The sequence below is a fragment of the Lutjanus erythropterus genome, chromosome 8 (assembly GCF_056507025.1).
Source record: "Lutjanus erythropterus isolate fLutEry1 chromosome 8, fLutEry1.hap2, whole genome shotgun sequence".
NCBI lineage: Eukaryota > Metazoa > Chordata > Actinopteri > Lutjaniformes > Lutjanidae > Lutjanus > Lutjanus erythropterus.
This window is the reverse complement of record NC_139324.1, coordinates 24,990,446-25,017,248: the sequence shown is the minus strand read 5'-3', so window position 1 is coordinate 25,017,248 and position 26,803 is coordinate 24,990,446. Positions and strand designations below refer to the sequence as shown.

At 38.9% G+C, this 26,803-nt stretch overlaps 2 protein-coding genes across 2 annotated transcripts in view; one reads left to right on the top strand and one right to left on the bottom strand.

The window, feature by feature from the left end:
• Positions 1-282: 282 nt before the first annotated feature.
• Positions 283-9,014, top strand: gpr143 (G protein-coupled receptor 143). Its single transcript, XM_084725009.1, has 8 exons — positions 283-771; positions 3,027-3,136; positions 4,238-4,332; positions 4,698-4,790; positions 6,163-6,272; positions 6,370-6,478; positions 8,258-8,375; positions 8,462-9,014. The coding sequence occupies exons 1-8, from the start codon at positions 516-518 to the stop codon at positions 8,768-8,770; spliced, it is 1,200 nt and encodes a 399-aa protein (XP_084581135.1). The 5' UTR covers positions 283-515; the 3' UTR covers positions 8,771-9,014.
• A 3,508-nt stretch (positions 9,015-12,522) lies between these two features.
• Positions 12,523-26,803, bottom strand: part of tbl1x (transducin beta like 1 X-linked) — a 31,917-nt gene continuing 17,636 nt past the window's right edge. Inside the window, exons 2-15 of the mRNA XM_084725008.1 lie at positions 24,786-24,891; positions 22,972-23,117; positions 22,456-22,675; positions 20,207-20,339; positions 19,886-20,027; positions 19,708-19,771; positions 19,468-19,565; positions 18,040-18,100; positions 17,784-17,905; positions 17,621-17,695; positions 17,013-17,140; positions 15,471-15,636; positions 15,282-15,383; positions 12,523-14,584 (exon numbers count right to left, since the gene is read on the bottom strand). Of these exons, the coding sequence (XP_084581134.1) occupies positions 14,558-14,584; positions 15,282-15,383; positions 15,471-15,636; positions 17,013-17,140; positions 17,621-17,695; positions 17,784-17,905; positions 18,040-18,100; positions 19,468-19,565; positions 19,708-19,771; positions 19,886-20,027; positions 20,207-20,339; positions 22,456-22,675; positions 22,972-23,117; positions 24,786-24,843 (1,542 nt within the window). The 5' untranslated portion in view covers positions 24,844-24,891 and the 3' untranslated portion in view covers positions 12,523-14,557. The remainder of the gene's footprint in view (positions 14,585-15,281; positions 15,384-15,470; positions 15,637-17,012; positions 17,141-17,620; positions 17,696-17,783; positions 17,906-18,039; positions 18,101-19,467; positions 19,566-19,707; positions 19,772-19,885; positions 20,028-20,206; positions 20,340-22,455; positions 22,676-22,971; positions 23,118-24,785; positions 24,892-26,803) is intronic.

The window sequence follows — 26,803 nt, the reverse complement described above, 5'->3', positions numbered from 1 at the left end:
TCTTTTTATTTCATGTTATTATGATTTGTGAATGTGTTCTCTGTCTGAACTTGTTCTATTGTATGTAGTGTAATGGTTTGGAATAAAGTGCTTTCTTGAGTCAGACATTTTTCTCTCGGGGGTGGAATAAAGTCTATCAAATCAAAATTCTCTATTATAATTTGATTTTTAGTGTGTTTTCACCCTGTGCAGCTCAGGCGCAGCAACATAATCTAACCTTCATGATTAAACGCATTGAACTCACCAAACTCTCAGACTTGAATCACACTCTATCACACAACAACAGTCCTTTGTCGGTTTCTTGTATTGTGGCACAGTTAAGCTACAACTGCAGGGATTAAATGGAAGCACATGATGATTCAACCCCGTGATTTCTTTCTCTCACAGTTGGGTCATGTACCCAATCATTTCCTCCGCTTTTCTCGTCTTTTTCTGCTTTCTCCTCCTTGACACCGTAGCCCACTTCTCTCTCTCCCTCTTTTCTCCCCCGTCTGTCTCCTGTCCTCCTGTCCGTCATGGCCTCCCCCCGGCTGGAGACCTTCTGCTGTCCGAACCGGGACGCGGCCACGGAGTTCGTCGTCTCCTTCCAGCCGGTCCTGTTCGGGGCTTTGAGTTTAGGCAGCGCGGCTCTCAGCTTCACGTTTGCCGTTTTACAACTTCTGCCCAAACGCAAAGGATACAGAAGACTGGGACAGTACCCGCTGCCGAGACCCGCGTCTTCCTCCAGGATACTCTTCATCATCAGTGTTTGTGACATACTGGGATGTGCAGGTAAAGATCAGAAACAGAACAGAAAGTTTGAGCAGTTTTTTTTTTTGACTTGCTGGATCTAATTAGACAACGCACGCAAATGTTTTGATTTTAACCCTTTTGTTGCTCTACTTTTGCCTCATCTGGTCTGCCTTATCTAAACAGACAGGACACGTTATTAAAAAAATAACTTTTGTACAGCTATGAAAAATGTAATTCATCTGCCAGAAAAATGCAAATGTCACAAAAAAATAGGATGTTGGGTTGTGAGGCTGCTTATTACACAACATAAGAATGAATCATAGTTTGTGAGTAATGACGTGACTCACAACTGCAAACTTTTTTTTTTGTTGTTGGTTGGTTTGTCTCGATTTGAATGCAGCATTGTTCTTAAAGGAACATCTCAACCCCCAAAAAAATCAAGAATAATTATTATTCCTCTCACCTGTAATGCTGTTTATCCATCCAATTGCTGAATTTAGATTTCTGTCTTCTCTTAAATATAAAGGAATTAGATGTCACTATGCTTGTGGAGCCAAAAAAAAAAAGTAAACTCACGTGTCTGTCTTCATGACCCAGTTACACAAGATAATCCACAGACCTTATTGGGAACTGTTTCATGAAGGAACTACAGTATTTTCAGAGGGAATCATGCATCTACTCATGGACGAGAAGTTACAGACCAGCCGAGGAGGACATCATTCATGTTTGCATTCAATAGGGCTGGATATTTTTTTTTTTCAGAAAATGAAAATACCAGTGCCAATACCCTTAAAGTTATACCAATAACAGTAAAGCAGTGGGGGGGTCAGGTTGTCTGAGGGGCAGGGGTAAGAAATTAAGAGGGCACCTGCTGCATGTGGCAGGTTTCAAGTGTTGAACTCATGATGCATTGGTTCTAATCCCTGGTTTAGATTAAAATAGTTTTATTAGGTGACTTTAAGTCCAAAAACTATGATACATCTGTAATAAAAACACACAGGGAACTATTAACAATTTAACCATTTAAAAGCACATAGAGGCCAAATCATTTTCAAGCATGTAGAGCAGCCTATACGGCACCGCGTCAGTTTTTATTCACTGTGAATTATTTTATTTGTATTATTTTATTCGATACCCATCATGTGAATGGAAGCATTCCTTTCCAAATAGTAGCTTTCCTAGATCTGGATACAAACAGGAAGGAAGAAAAGTTTTGATACTACTTGGCATTGGGCTATTTTGGACGGTACCTTAAAGAGTTTCTCAAATCGGCGTACTAGTACCTCTAAGGGTACTGCAGGAAGCAGGTGAGATTTTTTTAAACTGTTAATTTAAAAAATGTTAGTCTTGCATATTTTTTCTAAAATAATCATACAAAATAAGTTTAATTAAAAAGTGTAAGCCATATTTTGTATAAATTTCAAATAAAAATTTATTAAGTACTGATACCCAGTCCTTGTTGTAGAATTTTTTTCTTTCTGTTTATGGGGGACAAAAAACAGTTCCTACCTTAAAACAGCACACAACAAGGTTTGTACATTATCTTGAGTAACCAGGTCATACTTTACAGAATGAGACATTGCAGTTCAAAGTGTATTTTTTGGCACTTTTAGCCTCGCAAGTCAGTTGCCATCCATTATATTGAAGAGAAGGCAAACATCTCTGCTGCCGACATCTCCAAAACTTAGCAACTCACACTAAAACTACCCAAATGGACGGGCCAGAGTAAAAATTTCTTATTTCGGAGTGAACTGTCCCTTTAAAGCAGTAGTTAAAAATGTAATAGCACACAAAAGGCTGTAGATTACTGTCACATTGTTGCTCTACATCAGACACTTGAACTTTGCCTCTGCACTCATGGTGAGGGCAGATGAGGTCATGTATGTCTGTAGTGCCCGGTGAGCTTCGTTCACCACCGAAAACCAGCAGCTTGAAGCACGTTTTCAAATAAAATACACAACAGCACGCAGTCTGCATCACATTAAGGAAGTGGGAGAGCTCCTGTTTTTCCACTCCACGCAGCGAGGTCGTAGGAAATGGAAACACCCCTATAAAACACACCTGGAGGCAGTTCATATTTCCATGATATAAACCTGCTATTAAAAGGACTTCATGTCTGAATCCAATTAATAAACACACTTAATAATACCCAATGAAAACAGAACTTAAGAAGAGCTTAAATTTCACATACCCCATTCATTTTTTTTGGTTTCCTCTTCTTCCTGGCAGAGCAGGAATAATCTAATTTGCTCGGCAGTTACAATCGGAGATCATGTGTTGTTTTTCTGTCCCAGGTATCATGGTCAGGTCATCTGTCTGGCTCGGCCTGCCAAACATCATAGACCAAATCTCAATGACCAACAGCACGGATGTCTGGCCAGAGGTCTTCTGTGTCGGCAGCGCGGTAAATACAAAGCCTCACCTTGTTGAACAATCAAACCATTCAGTTAACGCTTAATGTGAGCAAATGTGCAAAATATTTTGTTTACGTGCAGCTTTGAAGTTCAGATTTTTTGATGTGGGGTTTTATGAGGTTAGTGTATTGTTTACAATAGATGGCGGTCTGTACCCCCCCCAGTTTGGAGAAGAAGAGAGGAGTATCAATACGGAAGCTATGCAATGTACCGCTGTAGACGGGGTCGACGGCAAAACATATTTTAGCCTCTTAAAAAAAGGTCCACCTAATTAAGTCCATCTTTAGGATGTTTTAACTGCTTTACTGCTTTTTCTGATGGGATAACGCTGTTAAATTCGCCAAATATTGCATTTGAGTTGCTGGTCTCTCACTGCCTAACAATCTGTTAGTTTGTTTGTGTCATCGTGTGACTTCAGTGTTTTGAAAGGATAATCTGAAACAACTGAAGTCACACGATAGCATAAACAAACTAACAGATCAGGGCAGCAGTGCAGCAGCTTTTCCTGTTTTCTGCTTAAAAAAATGACTGATTTCACAAATGGAGTTTGGTTGGTTTGGAGAGAGCGATATTTGCTTGTATAACAGCAGTTTCCCATCAGAAAAGGCCGTCTGATGACAAGGTAAAGTGGTGAAAATATTCTGAATATAACCTACAATGAAGTTGATATTTATATTTTGTCTAAAATACATTTTGTTGTTGACAATGTCCATAGTAGTACATCACATAGTCTGTAGTAGTACATTACTCAGCTGGATGCTGGGGGACTCCACTGTAGGTAATACAGTGACTATAGATTAACCCCTCACACAAGCCCACATCAGATAATCTGAACTATCCCTTTAAGATTGACAGATGATGGCAGAGGGACTACAATGGTCTTGCATGATCCTGAAAAATCCTGATCCCACGGTTTGTTTTAACGTGTGATCAACAAGCATGTGCACAGCTGACTGTAAAATATCTGTTGCATTGTGTCTTTTAATGCAGAAACGGCACAGATTAACCTAAAAAACAATTACCCTTACATCTTCATCAGAATTAATCTAATTATATATAATAATATGTAAAATAATATTCTTGTGTTACAGATGTGGATCCAGTTGTTCTTCAGTGCCTCTTTTTGGTGGACCTTTTGTTATTCTGTTGACGTCTTCCTGGTGGTGAAAACATCTGCAGGAATCAGGTGCTCTGAGCCTCACCTTCCATCTACTACAATTCATTATCACCTCCGCAGAAACGAGAGAACACTTTAAACTGAGCCGCCAATCTGTAAAAAAAAAAAAAACCTGCTCTCACTTACTTCATCTATCAACTAATGCTTCTTCTTTCACTACTACTTGTGTGAAGGTTGTTGTAGAGAAACTGGTCTGAGGTTGCTTTGTAAGTCATATTCTTGTGTTTCAAAGGGTTAACAGCGTGTTTGTCCTCTTCAGTCTGTGAAGTGCATTTGTTTCCTGCATGAAAAAAAAAAAAAAATCATCCTCCAGATACAGAGCTGCAGCATGTGTTGTGAGCTCAGTCTCATGACTTGTTTCTTTTCCCCATCAGCACCATTATCCTCTACCACATGATTACGTGGGGTCTGGCTGTGCTGTTGTGCATTGAAGGAGTGGCCATGCTCTACTACCCATCCATCTCAGAGTAAGACTCTTTGTTGTTCCTGTAGAGACGCCGTCAAGCACCTTTCGGCATTTACTGGTCTTGTCGGGAGATAAACAAAGAACAAAACAAAGGGTGAGAACGAGGAGGGGGACTGTAAGTGACATTTTGGGCAAAAATGAGTTATATATATATCAAGTGAAAGCTCTCAGTGAGCTCTTTCTACTGACAAAGAGCGTATGTGAATTCTCAGCCAATCCAGATGTATTGATAAAAAACAAAAGACCTAAAACTGAACATACTGAACTATTAGGGGCCAAATAAGCAGGAGTATAGGGACATGAGCACAGGACCCAGAGAATACAGAGAAAGTAATGAGGGACATGCAAGTATCTCATTTCAAATCAACTTGAAACATACTGATCTGTATCAACATGTACTGTACTTGCCGCATTGGCTATTTACACCCCAGGTGCAAATAGCATTGTTGCCAGGCTGTATACACCTGCATGTAAATAGGCAGACTGGCTTTTCCAACACATTTGCAAAAAGCATATGTCGTAATTATATTGATAGACTTATCTTGCTATTTCACATTCAAAATGTCTATTTTTGAATGGTTATTTCACTATAATGTAATTAACCGCTGTTCAGTAATAGAATTATTTGATAGATATTATATCTATGTATTCAGTTTTTGAAGCAGACAGCTGTGGCCAGAGGCATTCTGTTTTTTGGGTCATCCCATTCTTGTGAACGTAACTGAACTTCTTTAAACTTTGGCACAAATGACCACTTGTATTCAAGGATGAACTGATTAGATTCTGGTGGCCAGAGGTCAAAGGTCAAGGTCGCTGTGACCATGTGTCCGTCACATTCCTGTACACACGATATCTCAAGAATGCCTGGAGGGAAATTCTGAAAATTTGATACAAACGTCCACACATGTAACTAGTTAAGTGTAATTAAAGTACAAAATAAATTGTAATCCCTTACAGTTACTGACACATGCATTTTTTAAAAATAAATGTCCAGATATTTTCCATTAAGTATACTGTTTAATATTACAGATTGAATTTAATAAACAAAGTCAGGACAACGTATAATCATTTTCTGTTGTGACTCTCTTGTAAAGTTGGTCACTTATCACTTCTGCCCCTCTGGTTCTCACCTTCGATAAATTTGTTCATGTGTTTTACAGAAAGAGCAGTCAAATTATCAAAAGAATGGATAACTTCACAAATATACAAAAAGATGCAACCATGCCTCAACAAATTAGTCAGTATTTATGTCCATAGAAAAAAGTTTGTGTTCTTGTTGTTTGGTCATACTCTCCTCTCATGATAGCACATCTGGCTACCACTGTACAGCTGTGATTTGCAATGCTAATTTTCATTATTTCATTTCCGTGCAGTTGTGAGCAAGGCCTCCAGCACGCTATCCCTCACTATGTCACCACATATGCCCCGATGCTGCTCGTCCTCGTAGCCAATCCTGTCTTTTTTAATCGGACCATATCTGCAGGTCAGTTTCTCGCTCTCACCACATCTCTATATGTCAGACACTTTCCTATACATGCATGTGGGCTTAAATAACCACCTGTCTCGTCTTTCCAACCTAGTGACATCTTTACTAAAAGGACGACAAGGAATCTACACAGAAAATGAGAGACGGCTGGCCAACGAGATCAAAATACGCTTCTTTAAAATAATGCTGGTGTTTTTTATTTGGTATGTTACCGTTCTGTATCAAAAGGAAACACTTAAAGAAATAGTTTGACATTTTGGGAAATATACTTGTTCGCTTGCAGAGAGTCAGGTGAGTAAATATAAAGCTACAGCCAGCAGATTGTTAAGTTAGCTTAGCATAAAGACTGGAAACAGCTAGCCTGGCTCTGTCCAAAGGGAATGACATCCACCTACCAGCTCCTTTAAAGCTCACTAATGATCACATTATATCTTGTTTATTTAACCAAATGAAAACCAACATGCTGTGCTGTCACGGTGGGTTATGTGCTAGACTATCTTTTAGCCAGGCACAGTAAATTGTAGTCTTAGTTTTCTGGTTGCTTAGCAACCTCACAGTCACATCAAAAGTTGCTTCACCTGGCCGGGAAATGATGCGGCCCCTATAAAACTACAACATGTGTTTACACTTTGGTTTTTAAAGGTATTATCTGCAACATTTTCCTTAAAGCACAGTTCATATACTCATAGTATATAATCCCTTCCACTCATCACTTCTGACCCATGTGAAGTGTGTGCTGGTTGTGGCTGTATCTGCAGAGATCCTGCCCCCTGCCAGTATTTCTTTATTTTCTCCCTTTATTTGGTTTTTCTCAGGATGTTTCATCAACTCAAAACATTGGTATTTGATGTCCTGATGCGTTTACAACAGCTTGAACAAATCCTACCAACTCTAGCTTTAAATAAGCATAATTCCCAAAATGTCACACTACTTCTTCAGAATCATATCAATGTGTTTTATACAAGTTTCATCTTCTCAACTACAAGTCATATCATATCATAAATCATATCATATTCTTATGAATCATCTTGAATCCAGGCTCCACCTCAGAAACCAGAGGTGAAAGTGTTGAGGGCGAGGCTAACACAGCTAACATTAGCCATGCTGCTGACTTAGCTACCTAGCTTAGCTACAGCTGAGACAAGACCCAAAAATAGTCACTGCAAAATATGTAGTAGGGGATCCATGTTCCAACAGCTAAGGCCTGGATTTTCAAATTATTGCACTTGTACCACTGGTGGTACTCAAGCTCCCTCAATAAGGAATCTCTTAAAATTAAAAAATGAAATGAATTAATCAGACCACTGAAATGTAATTTAAAATAAGTTTTGTCTTTCCCGTAATATTTTTGTTTCAATATCATCAGCCTGCTATATCATGTTCATACACATAGCACATGATTCAATGATTTTGCACTAAATAACTTCATAAAGACAATCTAGCTTTTACATCATGTTTGTTACAAACATGGCGTTTACTGTGATGAATTACGCAAATTTAAGATTTAAAACTTTCGATTTTAATACTGTAGGAAAAGTAATGAAAAGCAATAAATGCTTGACACCGCAGAAAAAAATACAATTAAACAAAGCATATGTTATAAAATTATCAACTGGGGTATTAAATATGTGTGGTTTGTAGTTAAAGGTGTATATTCCATAATGTAAATTGTGTGTAGTTCTTTGTGCATTTAAAATTTTCAGTTGTCACGAGACACTAAATGTGTATGTCAGAGATTATTTATAATGGAGCAAAGTTTCTGTGGTTAAATGTGACTCTCACAAGGCAAACTGATGAAAAATTATATTGTATGTGAGACCAAACTAAGTAATCATTGTTTCCACACATATTTCAGCATATGTAGAGTTGGATATAAGCTGCGTGTTTATTTTAATGAATTACTTTACAATGGTATGTTTTTTTTTGATTGAAAGACGATAAAATTCTTACTGAGACATGTTGCTTTTCATCTGGTGTTTTAGCTGGCTTCCGAACATCATCAACGAGAGCCTCCTCTTCTACCTGGAGATGCAGACAGACATCAATGACAGCAGTTTCAGGGATATCAGAAACGCAGCCCTCATCACATGGTTTATCATGGTGGGTTGAAAAAACATCAAGGTACAGACTGAGGAACACCGGTTTTATCTAACAGCTTAAATTATTCTGTATTTTTACTCTCTCAGGGTATCCTGAACCCCATGCAAGCTTTCCTCAACACGCTGGCCTTTCACGGCTGGACAGGCTTCGATGTCGACCTCAGCCTGCAGCGGAGGAGGGAGTTGGCCTGGGACTCGGTTTCCACTTCAGTGCCTAACGCAGCAGGCCATAATCCCATGGTGGGAACCACTCTGCTCTACCAGAGTCATGTCCAGGAAGCCAAGAAGAACATGATGGCCAATGGACAGCAGCACTCCGACGGCTTCAGTGTCCTCTCAGAAGGTAATTCGGCTTTCGATGGCAGTAACAGCTCACCTGTATATCAGGGTTGGTGAGGCTGACACACTATTCATCAGTGTCCTGTAGCGTACGTGGTGTCTCCTGGGGCTGTATTACAGAAACCTCTTATCTTAAGACAGTCTAAGATAGGATTTTTCTTATCTAATCTTATCTTACATCATCCTATCTTATGTCAGGTTAGGAATCCTAAATACTTAACCTAGCATCAAAGGTGTGCAGGTGTCCCACTTTATGTGGGGCTGCGCAGCATTTTATCCCTGGTCCCATGTCCCACACACTGAGACCCACATTTTGACTGACTCCAGTTTTCAAAGTCAAACTGCTACCACTACTTATTTAAAATAAAATAAAATAATAATTTTACACAAACTATTAATTTAAAATTATTTGAGAGCTCCTCCAGAATCTATGATCATAAGTGCGTCCATAGCAGCAGTCTGTTATTCATAGTTCTGCTGGGATGCTGTAATTGACCAATCAGAATTTAGTATTTAACAAAACCATGTAATAATCATCTGTAATGTTTTTTTTTTTCCTGAATCAGGTCCCAACCCAAATTACTACGGTACACTTAAGATTCTGTAAGTTAGGACGTGTCTGTAATACAGACCCTGATGGTATGGCTGGTCCGCCTCCTCTTTATTTTAAGTCTTTTCTTTTGGGTGATACCATCATGGCATGAGATCGTCCTCTGTGGAAAGGTTTTTTTTATCATTGTGATTACATTAGTTTCAGTGGTAAAGCTCTGGAGACGTTGACAAGGACCAAAGTTAAAGCGCTCTGTGATGAATTTTTAAAAGCAAAGCACTTTTTAAAGCACCGTTGTAGCCTGGTCCTGCTGGATGCAACAATAATGCATGTTGTGTTATGGAACATCTGTCAGTCTTGATCTATGGAGCACTGAATAGTGCAGTAGCGTGAAATTGCTTTGCACGGAAAGTTACGCGTGTTTTGTGAATGGACAGATGAAAACAGTGTTGCTACTATGTACATACCATCCAGCATGCGTTTGTTCATCCACCTTGGCAGGACATGCTCGTTTACTGCTTCATAATGTGCTTCATACTGTGTGCAGATTGTCTTAAGGGTGCCGTTTGGGTGCCAAGTTATCACATAAGGTGTCATTACTTCTATGCATAAGATGATATGCAGAGACTAATGGCAAAGCTAAAATACACTCCAGTTTATACGGTACACCTAGATAAAACTAAGTCTGTTACAACAGCCTGCAATAAATCATCATGAAATTTATAATGCTGTTTTTCTGATTTTATCAGGAAGATGTTGGTTCAACTTTATAGTTATTTTAGTGGCTGAAGTTTGTTGTGCTGTATAGACTTTTCTCAAAGCAGCCAGTCTGACATGAAATCATAGGACACACAAAGGTGTTACCAATGATACTAGTCAAGGCTGTGTTCTAGTCAGGTCAGATGGAGTCAGGGTGCTGCTATTTCGCATGTTGGCTCACTGGAAAGGCTCTGAGCTAAATGGAATGGCACCTTAATTAGTATGAGTGGTAACACCTGTGTAGAGATGTCACAATGCTCAATACAAAGAGCAGCCATACAGATTAAACATGTTAGCTACCATTAACTATTATTAGCTGTTGCTAAAGTTTGGACATTTTTAACTATCTTTTCTTTTTTATAGCTTTGGTATTTTCAGTACTATCAAATGTTAGTATCATATTGATTTTAAAGATGTGTATGGAAAAAGTATTGAAATATCGATAAAAGTACTTTTGACAACCTTACATGTGTTTACCCTGTTATTCCATATCAATATGGCTGCCATGAAAAAAGTATTATATCGTAAGAGGTTCTTCTGCTATTGAGTTCAGACTTCATATAGAAACACACCTCAGTTTAGCCTTTAGGGCAGGATTTATTTATATTTCATAGGACAACTTCAGGTGTACCATGTAGCTAAGTGTACCTAATAAACTGGCAACTGAGTTTGGACACTGATGAGCATTTACCAGATAAAAATGTTGATATTTATACTTTCATTCTAGCAACACTGAGCGATGACATGGTGATTTTACACACAGAAGACATTTTGACAAGTCACAGAAGGAAAAGAACAGGTGTAAATAGTTCCATCAATGATGGCTGAATACCATTTAGCTGCTTCACTTACAGGGTGCACATTTTTATAGTTAAGAAACTGTTTAACTACATTAAATTATGAAGTAGCTATCAGCACTGACTGGGACACTGACAGAGAATACAACAGAGCACTTGTGCTTTTTCTACTGTTACAAGTCAAAATGTCTGCTGTGTGTTAAGATACTATTAAATGTATTTTGGGATGATTTTGTAAAGCATTTTATACCATTTTATACAATTTTGTAGTTGTGTTTGTGCATCATGTACAAGACTGTTCAGTGTTTTGTGTCACCATTCAGTGTCTATGAAATGACAAGTCTAGAAATAAAGTTAATCTTTTAAAGGATTTATGTTTTCCTATTCATTTGTAAGGCCTTCAAATCTGTTATTTTGTCAAATGCAGGTATAGATTAAAAATTCGAAATTGCAGTGCATTAAAATGTCCACATCAGAGAACTGCATTTGCAGGATTTACCTCACTAAAATTCCCAAAATACATTTGTGATGAGGGGATATATGAGTATCTTAATGGATAAGCAGTGATGTGCAGTAACACCCAGTAATCTGCCCCTATTTTGTCTTGCTAGGTTCAGATTCTAGTACAGTTGAAATCCACATTTCCAGCGAGCTACGAGACTATGAGGATGTAGACGCTGACGGAGAATCCTTGGAGAACTCTGTGAGGCAATAACAACCCGCCTCCCTCTACTTTTCCTGTGTGACATTGTTCTTTTAGATAATTTTGCTAGTTTTTAGATTGTCTCCTCTTGGCCTCCATTGTCACGTTGAGATTTTCTCAGACATTAACTGGTCATGAGATTTCATTAGTCGGTACGACAGAATAAGTCTTAATTCCAAGTCTTTTATTTCTTCCTTAGCTTGTTTAATCTGTCTGCAGTGCAGCGCAGTGTTACATCTACTGAACAGCCCTGAAGCTACTGCACAGGTCTGTCTGTTGTAGTAGTCAGTCAACAGCACAGACATGACGTTTTCCTTTGTTAAAAGTGCCTTACATGTTTGAGGAAAGATTTCTCTAGACAATTTCATTGAATTAGATGCTGGTTTAGTGATATGCACTCTTGCCATTAGGCTCCCGAAGCACAACAGAATGTACTGATGTAAAGTCGCTGTATTTCCATCTGTCTGTCTTGTATTTTTGCACACATCCATTTTCTACTTTATTAAATATCAAAAATATTTCTTAAGGTTTTGTTGGTGACAGTTTTCTTTTACAGCATCTTATAGCTTTGGTGGTAGAATACATATTTACATATATATACTCTAAATGGTTTATCAGTTTGAATCAGATATTATCATGCTATTAAATTATGTTTTCTTACAGCATTCTACAGAAGGGAGACAAATTAAACGAAACAACTCAATTTGATGTTTTCTCAACGTACAACAGCCGATGTCCCACTAATATTATTATTTATCTAAAAAGCGAACTATTCAATCAGGTAGGAATTTATTATGAAAGTAATGCAGTTTCCAGAAGTTTCAAGCACTTTATCCCAAATAAAACACAAACCATGAACACTGCATTAAAATTCAAGTGTTTTCATGGATTTCCAGCACCCGTACAAACCCCATTTTGAGTAGCTGCAGGGGGCTTCAAAGAAAATTCAAACATGATAATCTTGCACTAAGAAAAACAATTAAAGACTCAGTCTCCAGGGTTTCTGATATCAAAATAGAGTGATTTATTTGAGACACTGAATGACTTCAACGTTTTGTCTTGGAAACAGGTGACCACACCCTGGACCAGGGCGCGAGAGAGATAGTAGCTGTCACAGCACTTTATTCCATACTGGGCTCCCGCCAACCCACAGCCCGATTCTCAGTCTGACACAGACAATAATGGCTCTCAAATGAAAAAGTCAGAAAACAATGAACCATCCATTAACATCCAATTGTGACATTTAAAAAAAAGAGGAGAGAAAAAAAAGACAAAAATAAAACATTGGCCCTTCACTTTCAGTAAAATCTGAACATTTGCTGAACCAGCCGTTACAAAAAGTGCACTTCACATTGCTCGAGCAGAAGTTAACTGAAAGGGAAAGGGACAAGAAAAAAAAAAGGCAAATCAAAGTGGTGGCGAATTAGTTTGAAGATCTTTTACACGAGACCCCAGTAAGCAGAGGCAGGCAGACTCCCTGCACGAGCTCGGCTTACAGGTTAGGCATTTCAAATCTGATCAGCCGGCAGCATTCGGTGGGACTTAACATGACCAATCATAGCTTTTTTTTTTTTTTTTTCATTTTTTTGTAGCAACAGCAGGACTTTTGCTTAACCTCCACCTTCTGGCCAAAATGTGCTCTGAATTTTCAGTAGATTGCTCAGAGGAAAGTGCCAAAGAGAAAGCATGGTAATGCTAATTAAGCTGTAGTTGTTCTCCATCGCAGGTCTTTTACATTGACTCTGTAATGTCCTGTTCCACATACAATACAAAGTTAAAGCACAGGACTGTGATGACTGTTCCCTCCCATATTGTTGACCAGAGAATTCCCTGAATGCAGCTAAAATGGGTGCACGTTTCTCCAGTGGCTTTCAGGGATCAACACTGGAAAATCTGCTGATGTCATTTGCAACTCACTGAAAAACAAAATAACTTGATGCATTGTTTGTGATTGGCCCAGTTGAAAAAGTATTAAAAGAAGCTGATGAGACATGCACTTCATTTAAAAAGAGGTCTTGTCACGTATTGTCAGCAAAGATGTGACAGCTCTAACCATTAATGAGTCCCTACAGGATGGCAATAAAGTGTACTGTATATAAACATATATACACAGTATATAAGTCTGTGTATTAATCTAATTTACATATCTTTACATTCTTAAATTTACATCCAAAAAAAGGGAGAAAATTCTCTTTGTAAACCACACTTTTCACATCTTGTCCACAAAATGACATTTTCTAATCTTGCATGAATTGAGCAGGTCATTTTTTAGGAGGTTAGGACTGTTTTCTTGGCAGGTTTTCCTTTCTGTTGACCTGATGTTGTACGTGAGCTAAGAACTAAACTTCTAGCGGCACATTCAATTTTGACTTTCAGAAGTCCATCTGTGGAAAATAGACCAAAAAAAGCAAGAAGAACTCTTGAAACAAACTATTCTCCACTCAGAAGAAGTTCAGCACCCTGTCAACAGACAATACCAGTGCTTCAGTATTGATGTTACTTGCATCACGTCCTCCCAGGTAGCTCATTTGGACATGAAGTAACATTTGCTCAGAGGAATTCTAAAACCACAACTTTTCTTTCAGAATTTGTTGCCTTTCGCAGCCAAACACATGCCTCATTAACACTTTTCTCTTAATATAAAACTCATCTTTGTGTTTCCACCCTTTCAACCCGATAACAGCTGGACCAATGGCCCGGAGGGATCACAGCACTTCCTCATTAGAAACCTTTTAAAACATGGATGCACCCAGGGAGTTGGATTCAGTCCAGTCTTGGGGATCGCTTAACCAGATTCCTTTGTGTTTCAAATGGGCGTTATCATAAAACACACATCAACAAACTGTAAGGTGCACTGAAGTCAGATGGTGTTGGCTCCTCGGCAGCTGCTGCAGTAAACTGGTTTTACTCCTGTTGAGAGGGTTTGTTTCACTCCACCTTACAGCTCTTCTCGAGCAGTGACAGTTTGTTTGCTGATGTCAGAAGAAGGCAATTCGCTGCACATTCCAGGATTCATCATCAAAGTCTCAAATCTGCTATTTTCGGAGATCAAGAACACATACCTAGAATGAGAGAATTAGGTAGCATTAATAAAACATTTCAAGCAGCGCATGTTTTTACTTTCTGTTCAACAAATCAAAAAAGTAAATAATGTAATAAGCACTTTTAAAGCATTTTAGAGGTGCATTTTCAAGCTTTTCCAACACCTTACAGCTGTGGTAAATTACACATTTATACACACATACATATACACACACATATAGACTCAAAATAATTAGACTATTTCTCTTCATCACATTAAATTAGACGTTACTGTGCAAGGAAAGCACTACAGTCTGTCAACAAGTCTGTAGTTAGACTAGCCTGATCCAATATGAAACAATCACTCAAACAGTTACTAGACAAATAACTTTTAATTTCAATAAAATCCTTTAATTTTTCTTTACGTTTTTAAAATTTTCAAGCCACATGTGCAGAATGGCAAGCAAGCCTTCATTTTGTGCAAAAAGCAAAAGCAATTAGGGCCATCTCTGACTTATTTTAAGGTTTATCTAGCAAGCAAACTATTCAGTCAGAGAGCGATCAATTATGAAAGTAATGCATTTACAATTTCAAGCAGGCTCAAGCATTTAATCCAAAATCCAAGCACCTCTCAACCCTTGAAAACCCCATGTTAAAACGTAAGCGTTTTCAAGGATTTCCTGCACCTGTAAGAACCCTGGTTCTGTTCTCTTTGCCATCATAATGACTATAGCTTACCGAGCCGTCTGACGCGCTGGCACCAACCTTGTCCCCAGTGCTGTTCCAGCACACCTCGAAAATACCACCAGTGCCTCTGTAGCTGTGCACCAAGGCTCCAGTCTGAAACAGTGCAAACAAATAAATGACCGACTCCAAAAAGATTTACTAATCACAATCAATGTTCTCCAGTTTAAACCAGATATTTACCGTGGTGTTCCAAATGTGGACACACTTATCGAAGGAGCCGCTGGCCAGGTGCTTGCCGTCAGGGCTGAAGGCCACACTATAGACAGGTTCCTGGTGCTTGGTCAGCGTGTGAATACAAACCCCTCTTTCAACATCCCACAGTCGCACAGTCGAGTCAAAGGAGGCGCTGTGGGCATAGAAATCAGACATGAGAGCAGCGCCAAGTGTTCCTAAAGAGGACCCATTTTCTAAATGGATCATTTTTATGTATTTGTAAGTCATTTAGAACGGGGGTTCTCCGTTTTTTCTAAAGCAAGGACCATCTCATGTATACAAGATAATACAAGAGAAATGTATTAGAAAGATATTAAATGTGTATTAAAAATATTTGCACCACTTAAACACAGAGTACACATGCAGAGTGAGATGGTTTCCACAATGAAAGAGTGACGTGGGTGACCACGCTTAACTGGCAGGAGGAAGATTTTTAGATATTAAGACTTACAGATTGTAAGAATGGAATCTATGAACTATTTTAGGATTAAAATATAACATATTATCACTGAACTATGAGGCCTTTTGTAAAACTAAATAAATGTATTTTTACATCAGCAGAATGGCACAGCCCACTATCTGAGAACCAGTGATTAAGAAAATGTGTAAAATCTTTGCTAGTCGTAAAAATTACCAAAACTACATTTTTAGTAAGATGCCGGTAAATGGCACAGTTCATTATTTCCAAGGATTTATGATGCAGAGAATAAAATTTAGGAGCTCATAAACATCATTAACACATCTTCAGAAGCTAGATTGTCATTGTGTATTTTTTAAGCATCAGATCATCTTGTTCTTAGGAATTTCACAATGCTAAATGTAAAACCATCATGGAAACATCATTGATTCCTGCTTCATTAAGGAGAAACATTGCAGGAGTCACACTTTAATACTATGCAATAAAACTGTGAAGTTTTCAAAAAAAAAAAGTGACAAATAGTGTGCATCTGTGCCCCTTAAACTGAAACACAGTTGAAAACAAAGTATGATATAAACGAGGCTGATTTCAATTAACACATCTTCTTCACTAAGGTATAAATAGACAGGGATAATCTCCTATGGGTGCCCTTGGCAACAAATGAAAGTGAACTCAGAATGATATTATGTCGGGAGCAACACTGAAGTCAATTAAAAATGTGTTGCGCACAGACGGTTGAATGATGGAATTTACTGAAGATTAAGATGTTCCTTCCAAGCAGTGGCATTAATGACAGTTTTATTTCCAATGTGAATTATACGTATTCTAGATTGTCAGTAAGAGCTGTAAATTCCTGCGGTATTTGAACTAGAACGTTTTACACATGCATGCACATCTGGGTCAGGGTTTAGGGCTGTGGGCCACTGACAATAACTAGCCCTGGGATTTTGCCTGGAACATGGGTTCTTCTGCACGCCAGGATGTGACAAGTGTCATCTTACAATACACACACACAGACATACCTAACTGAGCAGCGTGGGTGGTTGCAGTGCACGGTACTAAATGTGAGTTATGTGTGAGAGATTTCCCACCTGGCGAGCATGATGTTGGAGTTGGGGTTGCTTGTGCCGGGGCCTGTGGGACTCCACTTGATAGTGTAGATCTCTTTACTATGAGCCTGGAGGTCGTGCACACAGGACTCCTGCTTCATACTCCAAATCTGTGTGTGGAGGAAACAGCAACAGCAAAATATGACTGCAAAGACCTATTTTCTGTTGTTAAACATACTGACATTTTTTGAGGGCAGGGTTAGGGTAAAGCCAGAAAAACTCCCTGAAGACGCTAGCTTATGCTAGCTAGCAAGTTTCACTGGCTTCTTTTTTAAATAGCTGAAGAAAATCCAAGTTGACATTAAGCAAAAGAGACCTCTTTTTCCTCTCTTTTTCTTTTTGGACTGGCGGTGGCAGCTGGTACACGATTAAACTTAAATTTTGAGCTATAACTACTTTAATACTGGCACCAACAACACAACAAGACAACACTTTTGTCTTGATTACGTGGCCTGCTACATAACGTTTGCTTCCAGTTTTTTCTTTCTTTGCCTCTAGTTAATACCATGACACCGTCTAATAATTAGCACAAAAATACACATCACTCAGGGTTTTTGTCTCTAACCTCTCACACTGAGGACTTATCTCACCTTTAAGGTCATGTCATCTGAGCAAGAGGCAAGCAGCATCCCCGACGGATCCCACTTAATGGCATTAACTTCATTCTGCAAAACACAGAACTCGTTAGTGCGACTGTCAAGGGAGCCAGTGCGGTGTTAAGGTCGGAAGTACAACACAGAAAAAGCTGTTTACCGTGTGGCCCTGGAAGGTCTTGAGGGGCCGGTCGCTGCCAAGGCGACATACGTGGATGCACATGTCTGTGCTGCAGGAGGCAAAGGTGGTGTTGTTCTGCCAGTCGACATCCAGTGCTGGAGCTGTGGAACATTTGAATGCACAGGTTTGAGTTTTATTAAGGGTTGCGGAGGTTTATGAGCCCACAATACAACAACAACTGAACAGGAAACATTCTGCATCATCATCATCATCATCATCATCATCATCATTTTACCTGAGTGAAAAGGGAACTGTTGTTTGGCTTCTCCTGTGTGTGCATCCCAAATGATTGTCGTCTGGAAAAGAAAATCGAGCATTTACAAACCGTGAATGCAGCATTTCTAAATGCATTGTTAGAACTGATACAACTAGTGTCATACTCATAATGAGAAATACTGTGATTGCAACTTGAGACACACTGAGAGCCTCAACTGCAAAATTTGGGGGTTTGGGTGGGGGGTCTCTTTCACCCAATTATCACTTGCAATTGGCACTAAAATGTATTTTAAAAGCTATGTCCAGTAGACATTACTGAAATTGCGAAACATTTAGTAAAAAATCTGAAGACATAAAAATATTGTAAATGCAGATTTATAGCTTGTACATTATGTATTGACTCTGTGTAAAACTTCAGCATAACACTGCAGCACAAAGTAGGGCACACACCCCGACTGTCACTGGGTGTTTTGCACATTGGTCATAGGGTGTGTGCCTTTGTAAGTTGAATTTCTTTTCTCTGCCTGTTCAGCTTCTCTGTCGATAGACAGCTTTACTTCCAAAGAATAGTGTGCAAAGTAACCACACTGCGTAATTATTGTCAATAATATATGCCAATTCCATTTTGTTTCACTTCACTTACTAATTAAGTTGTATTCAAGTAGATTAGGTTAGATGCTATAACAACTACTTTTACATGCACAAATTTTTTAGCCTTATTCCTGAAAAAGACAATATTTCTGCTAAGCTGTTGGCTAATGAAAATAATTATATTACAAATAATATTCCTGTAGTGCAGCCATGCATACTGATGACTGAGGATTATGGACTTGAGTAGCGCAGGCCATTTGTTATTTTGTATAAAACTAGGATTTTTTCAAAGTTTCATCCCTTCAGCCATATTCTTAAAAAGGCTGGTGTTGCGATGTTTGCACATATATACATGTATGTTTCTTGTTCTGACCACAAATGAGGGCTTTTCTTTTGTGCATGCATCTTGACCCCAGCCTTGCCAACTGTTGGCCAGTTGGTTTGTTTAAAACCACAGCGCTGACTGTAAACAGGCAAGAGGCCATGTGTTGCAAACTGTTGCAAAAAACCCAACTGAAACACATACTGTAAATGTGCTGTATACATTACCTGAATCAGATTTAGAATATTGTCATTATTCTGAATAATAATGGAATTTTTGTCATGTATGTAAACAGTTACGCACACTATGATATAATATGAAATACTTAATACATATGAGATACATCAAATATTTTATTTATTGATGCACTGTGCTGTAGACTGTACAGAAGATTTACTGATAACAGAGCAGTTTACGTTTGTAGTTTATGGATACCAGACAAACTATTATTTCAGATTTATACTTTAGCCAGAGATCATTTCAAGCCCTGGGATTAAAATAGAAAAAAAACATGAGGATTAAATTATGACATACCTTATCTACACCAGCACTGAGAATAGAGTTCCCCTTCTTGTTCCACTTGAGTGCAAAAATGGGCCCTTTGTGCTGCCCCAAGGTGCTGGCCAGATTTCCTGATGGATAAGAGCCATATCCATTTCTTTTAGAAAATATGCTTTAAAAAAATTGTCACAGATGTTGCATCACTCATAATAACAATGGCATTAACCCAGTGATCAAGGAAACAACACCATGCTCGAACGATGGAAGACGTACCATCCTTTGTCCATATCCTGGCAAATCCATCATACGAGCCTGTTGCCAGAAGAGTCCCGTCGCTCTGTTGGATGGAAAGATATCAGATCTGTTACTTAACTGTCCTCAGCTGCACAGTTTATTTACCACATGGTGAAAGAAGAAGAGGAAAGATGTGGACAGATGATCAGGAACCTACATTCCAGTCTAGTGAGGTGACGTCTTTGTTGCTGGGGACATCCTGGCCACCTTCTCGGATACAGTGGCGCAGCACCAGCTGGGTGGAGTTGGAGTTATTATTCTCGTTCAGGTTCCAGATCCTCGCGGTGGAGTCCCCCGAGCTGAACAGAATACCAACGCAGCAGGAGGGGGTGAAAAGATTGTTGGAATGTAAGCTGTCAGCGGTGGATCTTATGAAGCTGTATATCTTCCAAAATAAAAGCCAGAGCGTACATACAATATAGTATGACTCATCCGGCATGAATTAAGATCTGTTTCAGCAGCTCAGGCAGAGACTCACCCTGAGGCCAGCAGATCGCTGACAGGGTTCCAGGCACATATGAACACTTCAGACTCGTGGCCTCGCAGCACTGTGGCTTTACTGGCTGGTATCTCCACATCTACATCCATCTCCATGGGCTCACTGTGGTTGTCTGAGGAAAGTGGGCGCACACACAGATGGACAGATACACATACACAGATTTATATATGTATCAACACATGCATGCAAACATACATATGCCCACATTTGCCAGCAAGCTTACAAGTAGCATAAATAAACCACTGGCAACTTTACTTCTAATGCATATTAATTTGCTAACAAATGTTTAACAGGGTAAGGAGATAACTTTAAATAACAGGAAGATATCAGAAAAAAAAAAAAAAAAAAAAAAAATCAATAATGTGTTTCTTCCTGAAAATGCCAGTGCTGTTTTATCTTTGTCTGAAAATACTGACCCACTTGGAGTGCACACAATTATCACAGTATAATTAGAATCAAATCAGACTGAAGAACCTAGCCCTAAAGAGATAGTTAAGATTATTTGAAGTTGGGTTCTGTGAAGTATTTATCCATTGAGAGTATATTTAGTGAGTATATTACCTACAGAAGATGCTGGGTGACACACCCTCAGTTATGAGAAGCAAAGAGGAGTAACAGCACAGAATCTTAGCAATGAACTGCTGTGGACAGGGTCAGCAACAATATGTATTTTACCCACTTGAAAAGTGGTGGTAGACTTGACTAGAAACTTCTGTGTTTTGCGGGGTAAAATAACTGATTTTGCCAGTGAGTCTGGTTGGTTTAGTAAGAGTGATATTTGGCTTAAATAATAGCGGTTTCCTGTCAAAAAAACTGATGGCAAGTTAATGAGGTGAAAATATTCTAAAGACATTTTTGTCAACAACAGTACATTTCTTAGCTTCATACACCAGTAGTCCTGCTGCTTTTCCAAACTGGGGACGTGCCGACTGCCATCCACTGCTGTCAATAATGGATAAGTACCTCATACAACCCCACTTCAAATAATCCAAACTATCCCTTTAACTTTCTCACACCTGATCCATCCTGTTGCCATCCACACCTTTAAATTAAATTTCAAGGGGATGTTCTGACACAAACATCCACTCCTCTTCCTCTTGTCTAGAGCTCCACCTGATCTCCACCTCTCTGGTTTCACTCACAGAGGAGTCTACACAGCTGCTAACAATATCACTTTCTGTGAAAACCACATGGCTGTTGTTGTTCCTCTGTGTAAAACTGTGCGATAACTTTGACAGGTTATCTGTCGCAGCAAAACTGATGATTTAGTCGGCTTAATAATGCAACTACTAGGCTGCTTCCTTATGATAGCAGAGAGCCAAAACACAGCACAGGGAGACTCCTGCCTGTCATGTCTTTGAATTCTTGTTCCTGTTCCACAGGGTGAGTGCAGATATGACAGTGTTTTAAAATGTTAATGTAGCCGGTGCAAGCTTGATTATTGTCAAATCTGAGAAAACCGACCGTTATTAAGAGTCAACATTAATGATCACTGCAATGATAACATGGGTTAAAAGCAAAGAAACAATATATGCTGACTACCAATAAGAAACTAGCCATTTTATTTTGAACTTAAAGGTGAATTTATTTCAAGGTTCAATCCTGACTAGGGATGGAACTAGATATGATAATGATTAATCAATTAATCAATGTTAAGAACTGAACCAATTAATTTAATGTATAATTATATGCATTAATTTATGATTACCATATTAATCAATAGTATAGAAATGGCAGAAATTGTGACTCATTTGACATTGTTTTGTCTGGCAGATCGATTTCTTGATTAAGGAAACTTAAAATAAGAAAAAAAAATGAAAATGAGAAAAAAAAACATGTTTTTTTTGTCTTATTAAATGATGATTGATTGTTTGCATTTTCAGCTATAAATCTGATATGTACAGCATTTTTTAAATTCATTTTTAATTTTTTAATTTGTTTCTGGTTTCGTTTTTTAATAAAATATAAATAGCCAGCCATGACCTTAGCATGAATTGTCTTTGGCAATGAATGCTTGAATCATGCATGCACAACTGCAAATCAAATGAGCAGTCAATAGCAGCCCCTTTAATAATAATAATAATGATAAAAAAACATTACCATATAATATCATGAAGACAGACAGTCCAGTGCAATATCACATTATTCTTGACTTGTTTTGCCAGGAAGCGTCTTTATATATTTCTATGAGATATTTGGTATACCAGTGTTTAGGAGATCCAACTTACTCATGTTGTGTGTGCCGTTCTCCTCCCCGTTGACAGTGGCTTCTCCATTCTTTGGTGCGTTGGACTGGTTTCCAGAGGTCGAAGCTGTGGTGGTGCAGGCCGCCTGCTGCTGAGCTAACTTGTCGCGGAAGGCCTGCTGCCGCGTCTGCACCACGTCTGGCATGACTGCGTCGATGAGCGACAGCGACTCAATTGGCCGACCATCAAAGACTGTACCATCCTGTCAGGACAACAGCAGTTAATAACACATCACGAGGGGCGATATGATTTTTAATCAGCAACTTGTCACGATTACTGCTAATGATCAATTATAGAGGTGATGAGTGTTTTATAATTGGCATTCTTCTGAGGTGCAAAGACTCTTCAGTGTTTCTTCCAGGATTAAGATGACTGAGTATGTTAAAAACAGTTGCAGTTAACTTAGTGTGTTATCATCAGGATCAAATTTGCTCTTTGTTTCAGTAAATGACAGAAAACATCTGTGGGAGTCAGTGAACAGCAGGTCCCTGCCCTCACCTCATTGATGCTGATTTCTGCCTCCACGTACTGAAGCCCTTTCTGCAGGATGGAGATGAGGGCTGCAGGGGGCACTAGTGTTCCATTGATGTTTGACTGGCTGATGTGGCTCTCGATGCCAAAGGTGAATGCTGAGTGGGAGAAACCTGAAAACAAAACACCATTCACATTCATTAACGGGAGAGTGCCAAGCACAAGATGTGCACAAACACAACACAAATATTCAAAGAAACGTCTTGTCTGATCCACACAAAGCTAACAGTAATCGAATACAAAAACCGAGTGGCATAACAAGTATGACATTTGAGAGTATAATAAGGCATGCCGATGTCAATGCTGACCTCTCAGGGCTACTAGCAGTTTGTATTCTGTCTGATGGCTTCAGAAGCAGTCTCAATAAACAGTAATAAAAAAAACAGCAGCAAGGATTTCAGTCATTGATCTAAATCCTATCAAAGAGTGAAAAGCATGTTGACATCTATGAGCAAGGCAATATTCTTTAGGGGGAGGGGGAAACAGTTTGTTTATTTCCATATCCTATAAGCTGAATACCTTCATGCAGTGTTTAACCAGGCATAACATAAGAAATAGTGGTATATTATGTGCTTTGTCCTTAGAAAATTGCTTCTGCACGATAACTGCATTTTCTAGAAAATGTTCAATTAATATGTTACATGCTTAGCAATAGCCAGCAAGGTTCATGTTTTATACCTCAGTGCCTGATCAATGAATGAATCAATGCTTCAAAATATCCGACAAGCAATACGAGGGCTGGTAACGGTTAAAGCTCAATAATAGATGAATATCGCCTGTATGGGACTTTACTTCAAACTGAAAGTTGTCAGTTTTGTTTTTAGGGTTTATTTTGGAGATTAACATGTTGAATTCTGCGTGTTGTTCAGCCAGTGTGGCTCCTACAACAGGCTGAGGCACACTAATGTTGTCATGAGGGACAGTCAAGAGAGAACGTTAAGCCTCGTTTAAAGACAACTAAATAACAACAGTAGTAGGATGGATGACAGTAACTGTTTTTTCATGTTGCTTACTGTGAAAGTTTACACTGCAGCACAAGGTGTCAACAGTGAGTGTATTTATTTTGCTGCTGTATGTAAATGTACTTGATAGACATTCCCTGAAGGTAATGATATAGCTACGTGTGAAAAGAAATTGTCAATCTGCAGGAATTAATTTGCCATGTTGTGTAACTAAGACTCAGATAATAAAGTTGCCCTCTGGGCAGTGAGGTGAGGTTCACAGATAACACGGCAAATTGCGTTACTGCACCAAATTACTTGAAGCTACAACAATGAACCTTCATATTTTGTTGACTTAAAAAATAAAAATAAAATTATCTACATAAAAATCACCTCCATCTTCTTTTTAACTGACTTACTTCTCACTGTAACTTTGCCTGAGAAAGTGTAAACACAGTCTTGTTTTGACTGATTTCAAAATCAATTTCAGAATCCAGCCCGGTGACAGCCATTAAGAACAACTATATAGAAATAGCTGCTGTGTTCTTGTAGATGGTCACGAGAACTTATGTAGGTCATATAGAGGCATCAGTATGAAATAGAGACTGTTTCATAACCAGTCAAAAACCCATTGTAGTAGCTTAAATTCATCATAAATTAAGCAATGTGCCAAAACAAACAATAGAATGCTGCTAACACTGCATACTGCACTATTTAGTCAACCTGAATGACTGCAGGGGAAATCCTGTGAATGGAATAGCCCCATATTAAGCTGATGTAAATTAATTTCCTTTCAGCATAACAGTATCAGTGTGTTTAGCAGACATTAGTGAGACAAACCTGATTCTTGGAGATATCTGTAGACCAAGAAGTTCACTTCGTCACTGGTAATACTCATCTTAGCCCAATGAAAGGGAGGAGGTATGTTGGAAGGCTGGGTTCACTCCTGAAAACAGAATTAAAAAAATGGGGATTGAGATTAACATTTACATCTGCACATGACATGTTCTAACAAATGATATCTCCATCACATTCCAATAAAAATAGGTACACATTCCACACACTGCACAAATCTGTCCTGATCCTTGTTTAATGATGCAATCATGTGCCGACATATTTCAGACACAGACAGACACACACAGACACACACACACACAAGACAGGCCTGACATCCAGCCTCTGTTAGTAACTGCTCACTGCAGACTTTCCCATTGCACGATGTCAATGGCTGGGTCACTAAACCTGTGAATCCATGTCTAGTGCTGAATGTAAGTATTTCTAGCCTCTCTTCTTGGGCCTAATGTAAGTGTCTATATCCATTTGGCTTTCACTGAGAACTCAATGGTGCCTCCCATTAGTGACCTGGCCAACCATCTAGATGGAAAGAGCACTGATAAAGCAGTAAGGATATTAAACGCCTGTCTACTGCCCATCTAGTGAATTACAAAAGAGAGCAAGAGGCAAATGATTCATAGAAGCTTGCCTGACCTCCCCTTCTGAGTTATTTTCAACAAACAGTGGTGTTTAACAAAGCTTATGTTAACATTGCAGTTGAGACGGTCTCAAAACTGAATTGACAAAAAGGAAATTACAGTTTTAATATCATCATGTTTTTGTCCTCAGGCTGATGAACACTGCAAGTGGAGTTCATAATTTACCAATGGCTCACACATATGCTTTACAGCAGCAGGATAAAAGGAGCTGAAAGTAGGGCTGGGACACAGCCTCTTATTGGTCGACAAACTCAATCCAAGGCATCATGGGACTGACATTGAATGGCTAACAAAACAATAATAATTTTCACACACAGAAATAGATAAATATTCACAGAAGATATTCAGTGTTGGGTTTATAATTAAAGATTTATTATACAAAGTCTCCATAAATACACTGCAGTTCAAGGCTGGCTTACAAAGCTTTTGAAAAGGATATGACAACGGTATTGTTTCCCGCTCATCTTCCAGACCATTAGCTTTTTTTTGAGCTAACCCCCTCCACTTTTACAGCAGTTGAGAAATAAAAAAAGAAGACTTTTATTGGTCTTGAGAAGCTGCCCTCACTGGCACGCTGTAGCCCATTCTGTACTTTTACTGCCAGATTGACAACTCTCTGCTAACCTTTCCTTCTGCTCCACTCACATTCACTGTCACTTTTCCACTGCTCACTCACTCAACCACACCCATTATGCAGTGCCCTATTCCTTAAAAGGAGCTCCACTACTCTTTCAACAGCATGCCTCAATGAAGTCCAACAAACTGTGGGGACACACTGCTTTTGCTCAGAACTTTTGTAGCTTCTAACTGAATCTCTGTGGTTTGAAGTTTACTTTCTCTCATGCGTTCCTGTTTGTACTTTCAAGTATCAGTTTTATTTTACCATTTTATGTTCGCTTTCAGCTGGATAGCAGTCATATTAAGTAACTGCTGATGAAAACTTAACATTTCTACGAAAGTTTATAGGAAATGAAATGTTTATCTACTGTTAAGGTGCTCGACAAAAGGCGAGCATGAAGGTTTAATCCACACTCTCAGGAGAGTGCTGGGCTGCTGCACGGAGTCAAACTGAGTCAAACCAAGCAGCACATGTGTATAAAAAATGACCACGAGAGTCGCCAGCAAAAAGGGGTGACAATTAGCATGTCCACCCACATTGCATGTTTACATCAATGCCAATTGGACTCCTCTGGCTACTACAGAGATCCAAAAGTAACTGTGATTATACTCTTTTCCACCAAGGACAAAAGCTAGATATTAGTGGGAGTTAGTGTTTTTTGTCCAGTGTAAATGGAGTTTCATACACCCATGTACACAATGTAAACAAACAAATGTACAGTACATATGAAAAGAAAGAGCCCCCTA

What these genes read in the sequence shown, in the direction of transcription:
- gpr143 (XM_084725009.1), top strand. Translation starts at nt 516, where the DNA reads ATGGCCTCCCCCCGGCTGGAGACCTTCTGCTGTCCGAACCGGGACGCG. An exon ending in TAATCGGACCATATCTGCAG is followed by an intron (nt 6,273 to 6,369) that starts GTCAGTTTCTCG and finishes TTTCCAACCTAG; the next exon opens with TGACATCTTTACTAAAAGGA. An exon ending in TCATCACATGGTTTATCATG is followed by an intron (nt 8,376 to 8,461) that starts GTGGGTTGAAAA and finishes TTACTCTCTCAG; the next exon opens with GGTATCCTGAACCCCATGCA.